Consider the following 15766-nt stretch of genomic DNA (forward strand, 5'->3'; position numbering starts at 1 on the left):
GTTCCTCCAGTTGGAAATGTGTATCAGTCATTTCTACAAACTTTTGCTTGTTTAAATGTTTTACATCTATATTCTGAAAACTGCAAAGATTGTCTTCTTAAACCATTCTTATAAAGTTTGTGGTTTCAAAGTTTGATACATGTCATAGAGTTTGACTAGTGAGGAATAAGTGTGTGCCCTTTTTTTTTTTTTAATTAGCTTGGCCAGTGAGAAAAAAAAGAATGTGTAGTATTTTAATATTTTCTCCTTTTCATTCCTATTATATTCTGTATTATGTCTGAATCAAAAAGGATTATCACAGCTGTTGTGCATGACTGTGGACAAATTTCCTGCTTGTGAATTTTATTGTTTTTTATTTCCTGCTTTCAAATTTTAAAGTGGCAAAGTTGACATTCTATTTTGTGTACATCTTCATTTAATTATAAAGAATTCTAAAATGAGACTTTTTCTCAGAAGATTCATGGCCTAAGTAGAATTTAAAAATCGAACATTAAATATAATTCTTGTAGATTATTTTACTAAATATTATAAGTCAAATCGACCAAATTCAATAGAGATTAAGATGACGATAGATTAATCTAAACTTTAAGTTTCCTTGCATTATTATTTAAACTTTAATTAATGTTTTTAGTTTCAGAAAGGATATGACCCTTTACTGTATTTAGCCAACATGCTTTCTCAGTTCCCTTATTAACAACATATTTACTTTTTGTTTAACAATTTGAAAGTTCTTACTTTTAGTCTATATACCTAATATATCTTTATTCACCATTAAATTCTCTAAAATGTAACTTTTACAATATTAAGTAGATATTTACATTTTAACTGAATTTTTTAAAAAAAGCATATAAACATCTCTTTTAAGTTCCATCAGAAATGCTCACTTACATTCAAAGATTGGGTTTACAAATATTTATATTGCTAAACCATCTGCCTTATTGGTTTGCTGTTCTGCTGACCATGTGATATTACTCCATGTGAATACATAGTTATTGCTCATAAACAAATTGCACAGAAATTATGTTGAGTAGGAATTCAACTACTCATCTTTTTGTAGGCCAAGGCAGAAGTTAAAAAGCAGATTAGAAGATTTTGATGGACTCTTAAGACAAAATGAACTCTGGAACCCTACATGGGATAGTAATGTTTGTAACATGTGCAAAAAGGAAACCAAAAAGTATAGCCTTTTTGTACCACGGAATAATTGGAAACAGTGTAAATGCTCATCAGTTGGAAAATAAATAAATCAATTTTGGAGTATGTTTCTGATGAAATACCACAGAGTAGTGAAAATGAATAAAATGTTTATGTGTGTGATGTGTGTGTTTGTAAAGGTTAAAATACAATGCTGGGCAATAAATAAAGCTTCAGAAGAAATTTGAAAATAATTGTATAATTTATAAAATGTATAAATCCTTGTGGGGTACCTGGGTAGTTGGATGCTTAAGCATTTGACTTTGGCTCAGATTATGATCTCAGGGTCCTGGGATGGAGCCCCAGAGCCAGGCACCCTGCTCAGCAGATAGTCTGCTTGTCACTATCCCTCTGTCCCTTCCCCTACTCGTGCTCACATGCCCACGTGCGCTCTCTCTCTCTCGTTCTCTCCCTGTTAAATAAATAAAAATTTTTTAAATGTATAAATGCAAAATATACTATGTATTGTTCATAGGTATATAGATGTGTGATAAAAATGTTAAAAAGGTGTGAAAATAATATACTAATTTAGAATATTTGCTAGCTCTTGGTAGGGAAAAATCAGTGAAGGACTGAGAAGGGAACAAAACGGAGCTTTAACTTGTTTTATCATATTTATTTCTCAAGAATATATGAATATGATCAATTAATATGAATATTAATCAGAAATAATATTAATATTAATCTGAAGCCACTTACCAGAATCTGATAGAGCCAGATGAAGAAGTTGTTATGTTATTCTTGGTATTCTTGTATGGGTTTCAAATAATGACTTAAAAATAAATTAGAAATCCTTATACTAATGGTGGCAGGAAAGGAATTAAGTCTCAGTGTAAAAGTCATTCATTAAGTCAAAAGGATTTAGGTAATGGGGATTTTCAGTTCATTTTGTGCTCTACAAATTTCCATTTCACCAGAGTATCAAATTTCATGAGGAATGGTGAATAATTTATAGTATATAGGATTTTTCATACACATCTTTATTTAATTGTCAGTTTCAAGTATTTGAGCTTTTCAGTGAAAAGACTGGCAGCTGAATGTTTCCATAAAGATAAGACAGATCTGAATATTTATGAATAAGCAACAATAATTCTACCAAATTGGACTAAATTATGTTGTGCTTTGTAGCTTATATACTATTGTCCTCGTGCATTTTCATCTACAATGCAAAGTATTATAAATTATCTTAATTTACAAAGAATTTCTCCATTTTACCTCATCACTGGCAATTGCCAACCACATTTACAGAACTTTCAAATTAAGGAAGGGTGAATTTGATAATAAACCTAGAAAAGGGAGCTTGATTTCCATTTTTATTTTGATAAATGATATATGGTAAAACTCAGAAGTGGGTGCATTTTGAATGACAAACGAAATGTTATGTCTGGTAGAAGGCATGCAAACTTGTAATTTTTGAGCAAGGACACTTTAAATGTAGTATTAAGTATGCAGATCCATGTAAAATAATGTGTCCTCAAAATTTAGAGTTAACTACTTTTGCCATTTCTGCTTCTGTATTTGAAAGACTGACTTGCTTGACCATGGATCCTTTATATCTCATATGTGTCACAATTTGAGTTACGACTTCTAACTTCTTGTTTGGTTCTGTTTCTGAAGCTGTTTACATTTGCCTTTTTTTTTTTTTTTAAAGATTTTATTTATTTATTTGACAGACAGAGATCACAAGTAGGCAGAGAGGCAGGCAGAAGGGAAGGGGGAAGCAGGCTCCCTGCTGAGCAGAGAGCCCGGGGCTCCCAGGACCCTGGGATCATGACCTGAGCTGAAGGCAGAGGCTTAACCCACTGAGCCACCCAGGCATCCCCATTTGCTTTATTTGAACATATTTTCACTCAAATGGAACTGTCACAGATTGATCCATACAGGAAATTCCTGGAGATTTTTTTAAAAATTGTTTCATAAACTTCAGTTTCTCATCAGCATTATTTTAGTTTTCTTTTTCAGTTGTCTCCTCAAGATAATTGCCTCTAAAAATCCCATTTATTCACAAAAATTATTAAACACCCTCTGTGTGCCAAGATTTGTGCTGGGAAGGCATTGTGGAAAAGAGGGGGGAAATGAAATGATTTCACTCTATGGAAAAACGAAGAAAAGAAGCAAATGTTTGTAAAATAATGAAAATGTGCTAAGTAATTCTATAAGTTTTCAGGAGAAAAAAATGGCTAAGACCCTAGAGAAAAGAGTAGAAGGGGCTTCTTATGTTCTCTGAGAGGTGATGTATCCCTCAATATACTGAAATTATCATATATATTCAGTGCTTTGAGATGTGCAAGTTTTTGATTTAATATCTGTTTTGACATTCTAGGAAGTCAATGACGCAAATTCACGATTTGACATGTGAACTAATACATGCTTTTTTGTTTTCTAGTTCAAATCTAGATTAATTTGGTCACAGATCTGTGCCTATAAAAGAGATGCAAATCTTTTTGTTTATAATATGATTTGCACACATAAAATTTTATTTTTCTACAACATCATTTGTCTTGAAATCACAAATTTTGCAAACTCATGAAGCTCTCTAGAATATTCTTTATAGCTCTCAAGTCTCAGAAGCTATAACTGGTGTAAATTGCACCTAATTATCTTTGAAACATTCATTCTATTATTTATCTTACATTTAGACACTTTGTGAGACACTAAAGACAAGAACTTCAGGGGCACCTGGGTGTTTCAGTAGTTTAAGTGTCTGCCTTCAGATCAGATAATGATCCAGGGTCCTGGAATCCATCCCCAAGTGGCTCTCTGCTCAGCAGGGAGTCTGCTTCTCTCTCTCCTCCTGACCCTCCTCTCCTTCCTATGCATTCTCTCTCTCTCTCTCAAATAAATAAATAAAATCTTAAAAAAAAAAAAAAAGATGAGAATGCCGTAGCTAAGGAATCTAGATTTTGATTACTACTATCATGCTTGGTTTAAATCATGCAGTATCCTTTTCTAGTTCTTTCAGATTCTTAATAGTGAATTGTGTCATTACTGCTAAGTTTTTGATATTTGTTCTTATTGACTTTATTCTGCATATGCACACAGTGCCTTCTGGGTCTAGAGACGTAACAATTATAATTTAAATAATGTAATAATAATAGCAGGCTGTCCCCCACTCTTTTGACCCAGTCCTCACCCCTGTAATAACATGATGGAAATCAGATGGAAAAATCTACGAGTTCCCAGGGATGAGGGATGAAGAAAAATGGACTTGCTTAGCTTAAGGAAGTCAACTTCCTCTCCTCTCCTAAAAGGAGGGAGAAAGACCCTTGAAGCTTGGAGATGGGATGGAAAGGATCCTGAGTTCTCATTTTAACCTTTGAAATGTAAATACCTACCTCTAGTAGGCAGGTTAGCCTCCTATGCCTCCGGGTATTATAACCTAGAGATGTCTGTAAGGCTTGGACCTCATTCTCCCTCAAAGTATAAACCTCCTCTGGCTATAAAGCTCCCTAGCATTCTCTCACCACTGGTATAGTTAGTTGTGAATGAACTTCTCCAGGATTATTCATCTCAGGAAACCAAGTTTCCAGCACAATTCATGCAGAAAGCTCAAACTGCTGACATAAGAATTATTTCTTTGCTCCAGAGAATGACAACACGTAGCTTTGATATATTGGTTTTTTGTTTTGTTTTGTTTTGTTTTGTTTTCCTGTGAGAATTTTTGAAAGCTATATATTGTGGAGAGAGCAGAATGTAAAAATCCAGAGTTCTTTAAGCTGAATACTATTATTATATTACCTCTTGAAAAACTGTATTTTCAGTATGAGACTATCATTTCCTTCCAGCGCTATCAAAGTAAGGCAATCTACAGCTATATTTGCAATGGACATACCTGTTAACTGTATAGTTATAATTTCACATGTTTTGCTTGGATTTTAAAATTTTGTTGGTATAATCCTAGAAGACACATTGGTCAGAATTAATTATGAGCCATAATTCACTTGAGGTAAGCCAGAAACTTAGTGCTATAACAAGCCATGGTACAGTTATCTAGACATGGGTGCAAAATTTAAAATTACAATCAATCAATCTATAAAATTACAACAAATTCTAATTTTTAAGAAAAAACTTTGTATGGCTGTCAAATACTATCAGAATTAAATATTATAAGAGTAATACAGTTAGGGAAAAGTATATAATTATATTTAAAACAACAGAAAAAGACTGTTTATACAATTTTAAATCTTCCTGTTAAATGTTGCCTTTAATAATTTTGTATTCTTATCACAGGTTTTGAACTTTCACATTGTGAGGATCCTGGCATTCCACAATTTGGTTACAAGATCAGTGACCAAGGTCACTTTGCTGGTAGCACTATTATTTATGGATGCAATCCAGGCTACACTCTCCATGGCAGTAGCCTTCTCAAGTGCATGACAGGGGAAAGAAGGGCATGGGACTATCCTCTGCCTTCCTGTATTGGTAGGATCCTCTTTTATATCTTCATAATTATTTCTGTAGAAGTGTTGTCCAAATATGCTGTACCTTTTCAAAGGATTTCATCTGTCCACCCACAACTCATACCTAAAATCATGAAGTTAACAAACTCCTAGCTCAAATTTGTCAGAGGAATTAATGGAAAGTGAAAGGGTCTTATTGATAAGTACGTTTTTTGTAGAACATGGATGAAGTGCATGGAGTCATTCTAATTCTTCTATCTTGATATAAAATTTAACTCACTGCAAGTATATATTAAGACTTATTGTACACATTTACTGAATCACACTGATTGGATTTGTTTTAATAAACTTATCGCCTGTCCTGGTGTCTGGATAGATTAAAAAACAATGAACTATTCTCAGTAACTTCAAAAGCTTTATTTTTATATATACTTTTTCAAAAATCTAAGGAAGTACATAAGCTTTTCTGAGGTGTATGTAGCATAACAAAATTAACCAATTTCAAAAGAAGAAGCAAGTGACATCAGATATATTGTCTCTACGAAGCTAGAGAATGGATCATGAGCTCATTGCACAGCTGGAGTATTACCAAATTATAGATCAATAAATGAATGACTAGGTATGTGTGGGTAAGAGGGTGTATAGAAAAGTGTTGATAAAGACACCAGTTTGGGGTGGAATTTTTTTGTTGTTTTGTTTTTGTTTTTTGTTTTGTTTTCTGGTTTTTGAATTTTGCTTTCTTGCCGCTCCAAGGATAAATTGTAGGTGTCTGGCTTGAATGAGAAACCAGCAAAAGGAAACATTTTAACAAAACATTGACTCCTTAGTAGAGAACAACATGTAGCCACTCTTTAGCCATTTTTGTTTCTTGATGATATTTGTGGAGGCACAAATCCATTCTGCATCAGGCCCATATAAATAAAATTGATCAACACTTAAAAAAAAGGTAACCATTTTATTAAGATATAACTAATATCTAAATACTGCACATATTTAATGTATATAAACTGATGAGTTTGGAAACTTAAACCTTCAAAATTTCTTTGTTAGTTGATATGTTTGACATAGGAATCTCCATAAAACCTACTAGAATGCAAGAAGAAAAAAGTGAAATTCCAGTCATTAAAGGCCTTGCATCTAATTACATGGTGTGTTTGATGTCACAAGGCCTCTGTTGGTTTCTTGAAACATTGATTTACATAGGAAGCAAACATGTTTTTATCTAACCAAAATGTAATCATAGGCCTTTCTTTTCAGATGGCATCAGATTTTGGATAGATTATGAGGGTAATATCTATAATAATAACCAACATAAATTAACAAAGCTTGGGATTCTGGAATATGACCAACAGCTAGCCCACTGGCATTAGTTATGAGAAAAATAAAGCACTGATTAATTTTCTCTGAGATTGTATTCTTTGATGTGACTATGTAATATATTCAGAAAACCATTAAGGATTACAGTTGCACTATAGTATAAATTGTAAACACTGATTTTCCATGCTGTCCTTAAAATTAAGATCACAAACCAAATATATTAAAATATATTAATATATTAATATATTAAAACACATGTATTTTCTATATATGTTGAACCAAGCTAAAGACATTCTTCTTTTTTAAAATATTTTGTGTAAACAAAATGATATTTGGTTTTTGGTCAGAAGATTTTAATTCTGTTCATAATAAATCAATGCACTTTACATTTACAAATCCCCCAAGTCAGAAGGGATGCCTGATGACATAGTTGCTTAGGTATCCTACTCTTGGTTTTGGCTCAGGTTGTGGTCTTAGGGTCTTGAGATCCAACCCCCACCTCGGGCTTCACACTCAGCATGGATTTTGCTTAGAGTTTCTCTCTCCCTCTCCTTCTGCATTTCATCCAGCAATAAAATAAATAAATCTTAAAAAAAAAAAACAAAAACCTTTAAAAAACTTACTGACTTGATAACTGCTCAAGATTTCATGAGAAGGGTAAACTATTTTTTTTTTCTTTTTTTAAATGATGGATGGTCAGGAGTAACAGCTGAAAACAGTTGGATGCATGGTGTGTCATGCTGATGATCTCCATGATGACAGAAGATGAAATTCTATTTTAGATGCTGTTCTCTACTGGCAAAAATTAATAGCTTCACCACCTGGCCTAAGAGCATAATTTTCTGTGCTCACTAACCTTAAATATCTATTATGCCTATGTATTTGCCTGTCTCACATAAGAAACTTTTTCTGTTATATGGATCGTTTCTAGGTAATTGTGTTTCTGAAGCTTATACATGGATCAAACAAATATTTTTTGAAACACCATAGCCAGAAGGATTTAACCTACATACCTTCTTTAAATACTATTTCATTTTTAATATAAAACTTCTGTTAGAATAGGAACTCTAGTGTTATGGCATATCTCACTGGCTCATTTGAAGTCAAAACACCAAGTAAAATTTGTAGAAAAGAAATATGGATAAAAAAGAACTAAGTTTAAATTCAAGATACAACACAGTACACAAAACTTCAGTGTGATCTTGAATTGATTAAAAGTTAGTCTGTATGAATGAATATCAAATCTGTTCTCATAGTATATGTATGCCATAATAGTGATAAAATATAAAGAAATGACATAAAATGAATTAAAATAGTTACATAGTGCAAAGTTATCTACATTTTTGTTAAAAATGAGAAAAATCTAAGTAAGTGATGGTAACATCTTAAATACTGGTATCTTCTTATTTTTGTTAAAAATAACAAACTTGTTATTGTATATTAAAATAATGTTGCAGTACAAAATAAAGTTGCTTCTCCTCTATAAGTGTGTGTATCAGCCAGCATTCTCCAGTGAAATAGAATCAGTAGAATATCTAAATCTATCTATCTATCTATCTATCTATCTATCATCTATCAAGAGATTTATTTATTTTAAGGAATTGACTCATGTAGTTGTGGGAGCTGACAAGTTCAAAATCCACAGGGAAGTCAAAAGCTGGAAGTTCAGCAGACTTCAATGCTGCAGTTTTGAAGAATTTCCTTTTGTCTTGGGAAACTCAGTTTTTGTTCTTACAGCCTTCCAACTGACTAGGTGAGGGCTACTCACATTATCAAAGGATAACTTGTTAAACTCAACTGATCATAGATGTTAACCTCATCTATAAAATACTTTCACATCAATATCTACATGAGTGTTTGATAAAATAACTGGATACTACAGCGTAGCCAAGTTGACACATAAAACTAATGTGAAATATAATACATACAAATCTTTGAAATAAATTTACCTATATGAATAGAGCCGACACATTTGAACCATTGCATTCAGTTGTTATTAGGTCTCTTCCAAATGCTTAAAGTTTGTCATTGACTATCTTTGCTCCAATCATAAAAACAAAACAAAACAATGTAAACCCAAGAAGCTTAATTCAGCCATTGAACGTGAGTAAGATAGAAACAGTGCGGAAAACAAGAAAAACAAATACAGAAGTACCTTCAAACATTTAAGCACAAAGTAAAATGTTTTTGTTTTGAGGGTTTGTTTTTTTATCCAATAATCTGGATAATTTTCAAATGTGTTATGTGTTACAGTGTTATGCTTGTTTCAAGGGTTAGAGATGTAGCACAATATACTAACTGCAACACTCAGTTTCTCTCATCTCCAATACAGACAGCCCATTCTGGCTTATCTGTATATTGAAGTAAAACCTCTACAGACATCTCAATGTATTAAATAGCATCAAAATGGAAAGGAAATCTTCCAAGAGATTAAAAAAAATTATATTGTATGACAATACTTAACATTTTTAATTTGATGAGTTTTATAAAATTTAGGGACCCATTAAATCAAAACTAAACTAGATTTTACTGAAGTGAGAAATCTAATAAAAATGCCACTTTGACTTTTGGGAGGTTAAAAGGGAAAGAGTTTAGAGTGATTTAAAGGGGAATAAAAGGACAATGAAATTTAGAAGGCCTGAGGGACTGCAGTAAAGATTAGTTTTTCTCAGAGGTGGGGTAGCAAGATGATGAATTATTCAGACCGCAATCAAGGCACAGTGAGCAACTTGCCATCTGTTTTCCCTTTTTAAGTTATCATTATTTAACAACACATCTTAAAATCTTTGAATACTAAAATCAGAGTTCTTGAGTGTGTCCTTTCTTTAAATTCTCTAATTAGGTTAATTTTACTATCTTTTATGTGATCTAACTTGAGACTTTATTGTTTTATTGTATAGTATATTTTTGCTTCAACCAATACATTAATCTGAAAAAGTATATACAGCTGTTTTGTTTTAAGGTGAGGGATGATCAATTCTTATTTTCCTTAAGGTAAAAAATATATATTTTTGAGAAATTCATTTAATTGGTTTTGCAAAGATTGGCATTAAATTATGACTTAATTTATTATTATTTTTTTATAGCTGAATGTGGAGGTCGTTTTAAAGGAGAATCATCAGGAAGAATCTTATCTCCTGGCTATCCCTTTCCATATGACAATAATCTGCGTTGCATGTGGATGATTGAGGTAGATCCAGGAAACATTGTCAGGTAAATGGATTTCATTTTCTCAAAATTACTGGAGAATCGGAAAATTCTGATCAGCCTCAATATACAATATCAAGCATTAAGTTTTTTTAATATTTTTAGCCTTGGGAAAGAAAAATGTGGTTTTCATCTGTTTAAAGTATGAAAAATATTCAGAAGCATGATTTATTGATTTATGGGTCACAGTGGTAGCTCATATAATCCCTAGAGGGAAGATTTTCATAGTTATAATAGACCACAGAGATTAAGAATATTTTTATGCTTCTTTGAGACTTTAATCTTTCAATTCTTGATGATTCAAGATGCTAAGTCCACCATTTTGACAAGGATATAAAGTTGTGCAGGTCACTGTTTTAAGTTCAGCCTCATGAACATTTGGAAGAAATAATCATAGAAGGGAATTCAGTAATATTCTGTTTTTCCTGGCTTTAGAAATATTTCTGGAGCATCAGCTCTCTACCTCTTTTGATTTCTGTTTCCTTTTGCGTTTAATTAGGTGGCCACAATTCTTCACATTATCGACCCTTAGATGAGGGGAGAACCATCACCTCCTAAAATAACAGCCTTCAGGTTTACAAGGCTACCATGTTTTTTAAATCCTAATTTAACTATTATGGCTTTGATTGGGAACAGATTAATAAATGAACAAATAAATCCTCCACTCAGAATAAATCTGAGCTAGTTGGTGTGTTGTCAATCTCAAAACAATGACTTTAAATTTAAGAATTGTGGGGGCACCTGGGTGGCTCAGTGGGTTAAGCCTCTGTCTTCGGCTCAGGTCATGATCTCAGGGTCCTGGGATCCAGCCCCACATCGGGCTCTCCACTCAGCAGGGAGCCTGCTTCCCCACCTCTCTCTCTGCCTGCCTCTCTGCCTACTTGTGATCCCTGTCTGTCAAATAAATAAATAAATTTAAGAATTGTTGTTTTATACAAATGAAATTTCAGACAGGCTTCTGGTGTGTTATCACTCTCAAAACAATGGCTTTAAATTTAAGAATTGTTGTTTTATATAAATGAAATTTCAGACAGTCTTCTGGGTGGTGACGGTGGTAATAGGAAACAAGTATGATCCTTCATATAACATGCTGAAAGGCACACTCCGTGAATTGTTCAACTGGTGGATTACTTTTGCAAGGGAATTTGCAGACCTCAAAATAGACTACATAAGACCAATTCTCAGCCTGTGTTTCTTTAGTGTAGATCATACATTGTTTTATTTAAATATTAGAATTAGTAAACTTGAAAATACTAAATTTAACAGTATTCTGGAATTTTTCTAACTTAAGGAACAATATTTGATATTAAATTACAATACAAATTTAAAGTTGTAATTATTCACATATCAAACATGAATGTGATATATGTAGAGAGATAAATGAGCTTGTTTTTATAATCGGATTTCTAATTTTTGGCACTGGCCACAAAAAATATCACACACTAATTTTGTGTAGATTAGATATAAAGCAGACTTAACATGAAATAGTTTTTTGGTTTTTGTTTGTGCATTTGGCCGGGTAGGGTTGGGTAGACATTGATTTTCATCTCACATTAAGGAAATTCCCTTTTACTTTTAGATTACTGGGTGCAATTGTAATGTTGAATTTTTAAAAAATACTTTGTCTATATATCTTGAGATGTTCATGTACTTTTTTTCCTTATGCCTATCATTGTGATGAAATGTACTGATTGATTTTTTAATATGAACTATTTCTTGCTTTCCTGGAATAAACTTCATTTTAATTCTTATAAAACAAACAGGAACATTGGTAAATATAGATACTATGGAGTCAGTTCATGACTTTGCCACCCTATAGGCAGTTTTATTTAATGTGTCTCGACTCCGTTTGCCACATTTATAGAACTAAAATAAAATACCTTCCATCTTCATTGGGTCACTATGACAAACAGAGAAAATATATGTAATTCATTTTGCACAGTGCCTAACATGTAATAGAACCTCAGTCAGTGCCTGAAATGTACTCCATGCTCCATAAATATCACCTACTGTAGTTATAGTTAAAATTCAGGAACACAGAAAAGAATGCTTAAAGTTTCTGTAATTTGCAAAGGTGACATAATAGTACTTTTAATCCTATTCTAGGAAATTATACTGTTCAAAAAATATGTATTTAAGGTTATTTATTCTGTTTATATAATTCATTTTTAATCTGATAGAATAAAAAAAATCTAATAAAATCAAAGATACATATTTGTTATGTTCTTTATTTAAAAGTGAATCCATGTTTAAAATAATCAAACAGAGATTATGTGGTTCTCCCACAGCCTACAGTTTCTTGCTTTTGATACGGAAGCATCACATGATATACTCCGAGTTTGGGATGGTCCACCAGAAAATGAGATGCTCCTAAAGGAAATCAGTGGATCTCTTATTCCTGAAGGAATCCATAGCACGCTCAACATAGTAACCATCCAGTTTGACACAGATTTTTATATCAGCAAATCTGGATTTGCAATTCAGTTTTCAAGTGAGTTATTATTTTATCTCTTAAATGCAAAATAAGAATGCTACTGAGATAGTACTTTAACTTTACTGCCCAAAACTTTAATTTTAAAACTTAAATGATCTTAAATATTCTTATTTCTAGTCTTCATACTCATCTTCAGGTAAGGTAAAGTATACTTGGAAAAAAGCAATTTTTTTCCATTTTTACAATTAACTTGGAATTAATCAATTCATCATTGAGACCTTCTTTCTATTTGTCAAGCCATTGTTTTAAAGTATAGGTGGTATTAAAATAATTCAGCAAATGAAATAATTACTTTATAAAAGCTTGTAATCTCAATTTACCATAAAACTGTATATTTCAAAATGTGAAATTTTTGTAGATAAGGAAGGAAATTAATACTTGCCATTAAAAAAAAAGCAACCATATATTTTTACTAATTTTGTTTTTCTTCTTTTAAAGATTTAATTATATATTCCCAGATATCCTTGACAAAATATTTTAGATCTACTTTTAAATTAAATACTTCCTATAACAATAAAATGTCATTCACTGTAAGTAATTACCAGAGTTCATGGCATGTTTTTTTTTTTTTCTTCTCTTTTTCTTTCTATGGCACTGCTAAGTGGCTAAATATATGTTGTTCTACAAAAGGGATTTTTGCTCAGTGGCTGGAGAAATGAATAAAAACTTTAAAATTTTAATTGTTATAGTTTTGCTTTTATTGCCAACATACATTGCCTTTTTGAGAAAATTATCTAAAGGATTTTCTAATTTTATGGTCCTTAAAGACCCCATTAACAGAAACCTATGCAAATTTCTAAGATCATTTAATGGAAAACATGCAAACCAGTATTCTTGAAATGTGCCTGAATTCAAGTCCTGGTTCCTCAGTAACTACTGAATTTGGGTACCTGATCTCACATTCTGAGGCTGAGTTTTCTAATTCACATAGGTATAATAATGCTTATCTCATAAATATATTATTACAATTAACATGATCATGTGTGTACAATATTTGGTATTAAGTATATAGTTGGTGTTCAGTGAAGTATTATTACTATATGAGCAAATATAAAATTGGAATCCTCTGAAAAAAGTAAAAAAAAAAAAATAAAGAATTTTGTAAGGACTGTCCACAAAATATATTGCTTTTAGGTCAAGAACTGTTTCAGACAGTTAAACAACTGTTTGGTTGATGGAACAGAGTTGTTTACAGTAATTGACTAACATAAGTGAACTGTTTTTTATTGTGTAAACCAAGCTAGTGTGAGAGAAGTGTAAATCAATGCAGAAGAGCCAGTGTCTGTAAATTTATACTTTATCTTTTGAGGAAAAGAAAAAAGAATGAAAAATGAAATCACCACGTAATTGATGAACATAAATGGCTTCTAATTCTAAAACACCAGTTAAATATTCTTCATATTTATATCTTCTATTTTTTACTGCTTATTTTTCTTTTTATGAAGATAGGAACAATTTGTCAGAGATTGACTGCTGTTTAATTTCAGTTCTTTCTAATTATTGTTTGGCAATTAACAGTTCCCCTTTCCTTAAATGAGTAATATATAATATTTTATACTTAAATGGTTATTGTGATTTATAGTCTGACTATACTCATGTGAAAAATTGCTTAAGGCTAGTGTTTGTGAATGCCAATTTCATCTGCTTAATAGATACCAGCTATTTTATATATATTTCCAGGAATTTTTAATGCAGATTTGTCAGTTAAATTAGTAATGCTTTTTATATCTATTGTACTTACAGGGCATTTAAGGAAACAATATGTAGCATACCAGAACTTTAATAAATCTGTTTTCATAATATTCTTTTAAGATGCATAGAAATTTGTACTCATGATCTGAAACTAAAAACCTACCCATTGAAATAAAATTTCTTTGCAGGTGAATATATTGTATTTTAACAAGCATCTATCAATGAAAATTAGTCACTTGTTTGGATATCTTCTGTTACTCATTTTGACATGGCTTTCTAAGTGTCCAGATTTCAAATTAAAAAATATTCTTTTCATGAATGAGATCTTTCTTGGTGTGCCAGAAAACATGTCATGTACTTTATATACCTAATCTCATTTAATCCTCACAAAGCCGTATGATTTATGTTGGGTCATCCCCATTTTCCACATAAAAACAGAGAGGTTCAGAAAATGTGTTTATTTGTTTAAGGTCATAGTACTAACAGATGCCTGGAGCTGTGGCTCAAATCCACATGTGACTGAAGGGAGCTTTTTGCTGTAACAGGTGCTTAGTAAATGCTTTGTAGTTATTGACGTAATTATTCTCTTGTTATTATTTAGATACATGTATTAATATGCCAGAGGAAATAGAAAGCTTTTAATTATAAATTATTAGTTATAATGAAGTTCTACAATTTAATCAGCTTGTGTTTCTGATGATGCTCCCAAGTACCACAGCTTACACAAGCAAAGCCGTGGTGAAACATGGAAAAAAGCTGGAGTGCACGCAAGGCCATTTAGAAGGGACCGCTGTCCCCTCTGGCTATAGTCCTTTTGCACTATAGGTGGAAGGGCTACTTTTATTTATTTATTTATTTATTTATTTATTTATTTATTTATTAAGATGGATTGATTGATTTGATAGGGATGGGGGAAGGGAACAGCAGAGAGAATCCCAAACCAGACTCCCTTCAATCTCAGAACCCTGAGATCTTGACCTGAGCTGAAATCAGAAGTCGGGCCACTTGACCCACTGAGCCACGCAGGCACCCCAGGACAGGCTACTTTTAAAACAAAACTGAAAATAAGGAGTTTTATGTAAAGTTATCTTAATTTCAAAGTAAACAATCTTAAAGAAAACATTAACAGACTACAGGGCAATAAAGCACTACTATAGGTGAAATTTGGCTTAAAGGGCAGAGTTTGTCACTTTAGTGGCTTACCTAACGTCTGCTTCCCTATGTAAATTTGAATCATGTCTCCCATTCATTCATTTGTTCATTTACCGTAGGCAAGTCTATTAAGGGACCCGTTAGTAAACATATTTATCTCTAATTATTTCTCAATTGCATTTTCCCTTTCACTCAGGCAAATCTCCTTGGTTTCATAAATGCACACACATACTCATACACTTACTCACACACACACCCTGTGCTGCTTTCTGTGTAAATGTTTTTCACCTTAACCATTTCTCTCCTCCTT

The 15766-nt window shown here is 32.2% G+C and overlaps 1 protein-coding gene across 2 annotated transcripts in view; it reads left to right on the plus strand.

Moving 5' to 3' along the window:
• The window catches only part of CSMD3 (CUB and Sushi multiple domains 3), a 1221727-nt gene that overhangs the window by 902913 nt on the left and 303048 nt on the right, over window positions 1–15766 (plus strand). For both annotated transcript variants that reach the window (XM_032858445.1, XM_032858446.1), the window contains 3 exons: window positions 5425–5616; window positions 9998–10124; window positions 12407–12609. In XM_032858445.1, the coding sequence (XP_032714336.1) occupies window positions 5425–5616; window positions 9998–10124; window positions 12407–12609 (522 nt within the window). The remainder of the gene's footprint in view (window positions 1–5424; window positions 5617–9997; window positions 10125–12406; window positions 12610–15766) is intronic.

This window comes from Lontra canadensis, unplaced genomic scaffold (assembly GCF_010015895.1).
Source record: "Lontra canadensis isolate GAN:19392208 unplaced genomic scaffold, GSC_riverotter_1.0 scaffold15, whole genome shotgun sequence".
In the NCBI taxonomy this organism is placed as follows: domain Eukaryota; kingdom Metazoa; phylum Chordata; class Mammalia; order Carnivora; family Mustelidae; genus Lontra; species Lontra canadensis.